At 43.6% G+C, this 5434-nt stretch overlaps 1 protein-coding gene across 1 annotated transcript in view; it reads right to left on the bottom strand.

Annotated features, from left to right (window-relative positions):
- CFAP46 (cilia and flagella associated protein 46) overlaps positions 1 to 5434 on the bottom strand; it is a 157857-nt gene that overhangs the window by 61496 nt on the left and 90927 nt on the right. The window contains 1 exon segment of the mRNA XM_011980848.1: positions 1910 to 2058. Within this exon segment, the coding sequence (XP_011836238.1) occupies positions 1910 to 2058 (149 nt within the window).

Raw genomic sequence — 5434 nt, 5'->3', positions numbered from 1 at the left:
TGGTGGCTCACGCCTGTAATCCCAGCACTTTGGGAGGCCGAGGAGGGCAGATCACGAGGTCAGGAGATCGAGACCATCCTGGCTAACATGGTGAAACCCTGTCTCCACTAAAAAAAAAAATACAAAAAATTAGCCAGGCATGTTGGTGGGCGCTTGTAGTCCCAGCTACTTGGGAGGCTGAGGCAGAAGAATGGTGTGAACCTGGGAGGTGGAGCTTGCAGTGAGCTGAGATGGTGCCACCGCACTCCAGCCTGGGTGACACAGCGAGACTCTGCCTAAAAAAAAAATAATAAAAAAAAAGAATGATGCTCAATGTACTCTGCCTGTGCTCTGTAAGAGGACAACAAAGCCTGGTGTCAGCACCTCTGTTGACAGCATGGTTTGCTGAATATTTAAAGCCCACTTTTGAGACCTACTGCTCAGAAAAACAGATTCCTTTCAAAATAGTACTGCTCATTGGCAGTGCTTCGGCCACCCAAGAGCTCTCACGGAGATGTACAAGGAGATGAATTCTGTCCCGTGCCTGCTAACACCACGGCTAACACCGCAGCCACGCAGCCCATGGATCGAGGCGTCATTTCGACTTTCAAGTCTTACTATTTACAAAGCACATTTAATAAAGTTACAGCGGCCACAGAGAGTGATTCTTCTGACGGATCTGGGCAAAGTGAATTGAAAACCTTCTGGAAAGGATTCGTCATTCTAGATCCCATTAAGAGCATTCCTGATTCATGGGAGGAGGCCAAAATAGCAACATTAACAGGAATTTGGAAGAAGTTGATTCCAACCCTCATGGATGACTTTGAGGATTCAAGACTTCAGTAGAAGGAGCTACAGGTGTGGGGGAAACAGCAAGAGAAGCAGAATCAGAAGTGGAACCTCAAGATGGCCCTGAATTGCCACAGTCTCAAGAGAAAACCTGAATGGATGCAGAATTGCCTCTTACGGACGAGCAGAGAAAGTGATTTCTTGAGATGGGATCTGCTCCTGGTGAAGATGCTGTGAACACTGTGGAAATGACAAAAGGGACCTAGAATATTCCATACATTGAGTTGATAAAGTGGGAACAGCATTTAAGAGACTGACTCCAACTTTGAAAGAACTTCTGCCATGGGTAAAATGCTATCAAACAGTGTTGCATGCTACAGATAAATCTGTGAAAGAGTTGATGCATGTGGCAAATTTTATTGTTGTCTTATTTTAAGAAATTGCCAGCCTTTTTAGCATTTTTAGCACATACATTTTAAATGGATGTACGTACATTTTTTAGACATAATGCTATCACACACTTCATAGACTACAGAATAGTGTAAACCTAACTTTTATATACTCTGGAAAGCCAAAAAGTTCATGTGACTTGCTTTATTGTGATATTTGTTTTGTTTTGGAACCTAACCCACAATATCTCCAAGATAGGCCTGTATTTCCTTACAACAAGAATATTCTCTTAAGGATCAGGTAGAAATTTTAAAATAAAAATATCATATTTTATTTTTTAAATTTTTAGTAATAGGGTCATGCTCTGTTGCCCAGGCTAGAGTGCAGGGGCACGATCATAGCTCACTGCAGCCTCGACTTCTTAGGCTCAGGTGATCCTCTTGCCTCAGCCTCCTGAGTAGTTGGGACAACAGGTGTGTGGCATCATACCTGGCTAACATATTTTTTAAATTTTCTGTAGAGATGGGGTCTTGCTACGTTGCCCAGGCTGGTCTCAAACTTCTGAGATCAAATAGTCCTCCCATCCCAACCCAAAATACCATTTTTATATTCAAATATTTTTATTTACTTGGTGTGCAAGTCCCAGGGACTTTATTATTTACACAGTCAACTACAGAATTAATATTTTAACATGCTGTTCATTTTTGTATTCTTTGGGGAAATCACACTCCAAAAAAGGAACTGTACTCACCGAAGGTGGTAGAGATCCGCCAGGCCCTTGCATCCCACCACGGAGTCCGAAATCAGCACCCCCAACTGCAGGATGGGGACCGTGAGTTCGTGTAGGCACATCTTCTGCAGGGCCTTGACCAGGTGGTCCAGGAAATACAAACTGTACGTCTACACGAACACATAACACACACAGGAGGTCACAGGAGCGGGTGTAGGCCACAAGCATAAGGGTCTCTCCTCAGAGAACCCCCTCCCTCCCCGTGCCAGCACGTGTCTGCATACAGCAGGTGCTCAGCACGCTTCTGTGCGACGGATGGAGGCTGTGCTATCTTCCTTCCCTCTTCCACTCATGGGTTTCATTTTGTCACATGTGATCATCTTTGTGAACATCAGCACCCAAGTATGAAGATCCCCACAAGAAACACACCCATTCATGGATTTATTCAAATTTATGTGTCTGTTTCATTTTTCCACTAAAAACTACTGACTCACTAGAGACAGAATTTCTTTGTGTGCACACACAACCACTTAAACATTTAATATATAAAGAAGAGCTAATGCTTCCTATGATGTTGGACTCAGTTTGTTAAAACCATTACTCTTGAGTGGGAAATTAGGAAAGTTGGATGACCTGTTGTAAAAATGTACTTCTAAGAACTGAAGGTAATCAATATTCAAAGAATGACTGGGCCGAGATCTGGAAGTCAGTATGCATCCAGGGACATGAGCCTGGCTATCAGGCACTGACACAGCCGAGGGTCTCACGGCGCTCTGCACCGTGCTGCAGGCTGGGCTTAGAAAACTGGGTTCAGGGCCCACCAAGAGCTCCACTCTCTCACTCTCTCTCTCAGGCTGGGTTCTTGAAGGGCTGCACCTTAGAATTCCAGGCAATCTAGGAGGAGGCCATTCCCTCAGGGATGACAGCCAGGCAGAGGGGCCGTGCGGGCAGCCTGGAAAGCATGGGGTCCCTTGAGAGGTCGATGGAATTGATCACTCCTGGTGAGGCTGATCGGGAGAGCGAGCGAGGGGTGACAGGGCTCTACAGATCTCACAGGCATTAAAAGGTAATACAAGGACATTGAGAACAACTTCATAACAATATATCCAAAATGCATTTTAAATAAAAACATCCCAGAAAAAATGCAACCCATGAAAACTGTTACAAGAAGAAACAGAAACTCTGAAGAATTCTATAGCTATGAAATAAATTGGATCCATAATTTAAAATTTTCTCAAACAGAAGCTCTGGGCTCAGATGGCTTTACCGGGGAATTCTTCCGGACATTTAAGGATGAAATAACTACCAATCTTATACAAATTTCTCCTAACAATGGTCAGAAAGGAATACTTGCTAACTGACTAAAAGGCCAGCATAACTTTTACCACATCCTGAGGAGGACACACATGAAAGGAAAATTAAACGTCGTCTTCCTCACAAGCACAGATGCACATACCCCGGACAGAAGAGCCGCCAACCAAAGCTGGTGACATAGAGTGAGTGACAGTACAGCCAAGCTGCCCTATTGTGATAATCATTAGAAACAATCAAGGTAATTAATTCAAGGAATGAAGGAGGAAAACACCATCTGCATAGACGGAGAAAAATATTTGATAAAAATATAAAAGCATTCATGACTAAAATTCTTAGCGAATAGAAATAAACTTCCTTAATCAATAAAGATCTATAAAAACCTACAACAAACATCAATTATACTTCCGAGTAAAATGTCGGAAACTTTCCTTTGGGATAGGGCATGCAACATAAAAATAGATGTTATCACCATTTTTATTCAACCTCATACTGGAGGTCCTTGCCAGAATATAAAGCAAGGTAAAGAAAAAACAGTGTAAAGAGTGGAAACTAAAAAAGAAAAATGTGTTTGCAGATAAAACGACAATGTACACACAAAATCCAAAATAATCTACAGACAAATTACTAAAGTTATAAAGAGCTTAACAAAATGGATGCTTACAAGGCCAAAATGAAAACAATTACATTTCCACAGTTTATCTGGAGTTTAAACATGAAACAACAAAGCTATATTTACAACAGCATCAAACGTTTCAAATACACAGAAATAAATCTGACATGTATAACTGCCATGTAGAAAACTCCGGTCTATTGTTAAGAGACGCTGAAGATGACCTAAGTCAATGCAGAGACAGACCATGTCCATGGATCAAAACGCTCAACACCATAACAATGTCGGTTCTCCACAAAGTAACTTACAGATTCAATGCAATGTCAGTAAAAACTCTACCAGGGTTTGTGATGGGTCTGACACACTGATTCTAAAATACACATGGACATGCAATGGAGAATAAAAAGAGTAGCCCAACCGTCCTGAAGAATGAGGTAAGGAGATTTTCTTTACCAAATACTCATGGTTGTGAAGCTCAGTAATTGACACTGAGATGATGCTGCAAGGACAAAAAACTAACAGAAAGCAAGAGAGACCCCAAAGCAACCCCATGCACAGGTGAGCACCTGCTCATGCCCAGTGCAGCCAGCAGGGAAGGTGGCCAGTGACATTTCAGGAAGTGGTGTCAGAACAACGGGACACCCTGACTGCCAAGCTTGAGGCTTGACCCCTACGTCACACCACACACACATCAAGTTCAGGTGACAGGCAAAACTATAAAGGTGCAAAATATTTCCACTTTTTGGAAAAATACTATAACAGAGTATCTGTACAACCTCCAGAAATGAAAACATAAAAAAAAGACACACAAAAAACTGACTAATTACAAAGGAAAAGACTAATGACTCTTATTACATTAAAACTACTAATCCCTGTTCCCAAAAAGACCTCCTTAACAGTGGAAAGGCAAGGCACGAAGTGGAGGCGGATCTGCTGGTCACATGGCTGCTCATGTAATTTTCCAGAATAAAGGATTCCTTCAAACCAATAAGGAAAACTCAGAAAGCTTAATTAAATATGGGCAATAGCCTGGAGGGCACAACACAAGAGAGGACCTCCAAGGATAGGAAGCACTGAAGGCCAACCTTACTGTGGCCAGGAGTGTCCCATTAAACGATGGGGAATGCCACTGCCCACCCACTGGCTGCTGAGATTGAGGGGAGTGTCATCAGCAGGGGTCTGCACAGGGCCACTCTACCCATGGCAGGCACAGCAGTGCACTGAATGACCACTGTGGAGGGCAGCATGGCAGTGTGGCACCAAACATCACAGGTGGAGATTCACATCCTCCATGGTCCAGAAAGTCTGTGATGGGTGTGTCCTCCAGGCATGGGGGCATGTGGGCACCAGGACACAGTGCATGGATAGTCACAAAAGCTTCATGTAGTAGCTGTTAACCGGAAACAGCCCATCCACCAGCAGGTGGATGGACGAACCATGGCCTGTCCATGCAATGGGCCACCCACAGCAGTACACAAAACATAGACAGACTTGGCCAGGCGCGGTGGCTCAAGCCTGTGATTCCAGCACTTTGGGAGGCCGAGACGGGCAGATCACGAGGTCAGGAGATCGAGACCATCCTGGCTAACACGGTGAAACCCCGTCTCTACTAAAAAATACAA

Source organism: Mandrillus leucophaeus, unplaced genomic scaffold, assembly GCF_000951045.1.
Source record: "Mandrillus leucophaeus isolate KB7577 unplaced genomic scaffold, Mleu.le_1.0 Scaffold219, whole genome shotgun sequence".
Classification (NCBI taxonomy): domain Eukaryota; kingdom Metazoa; phylum Chordata; class Mammalia; order Primates; family Cercopithecidae; genus Mandrillus; species Mandrillus leucophaeus.
The sequence above is the reverse complement of the archived record's forward strand: the minus strand, read 5'-3'. Positions and strand labels throughout refer to the sequence as shown.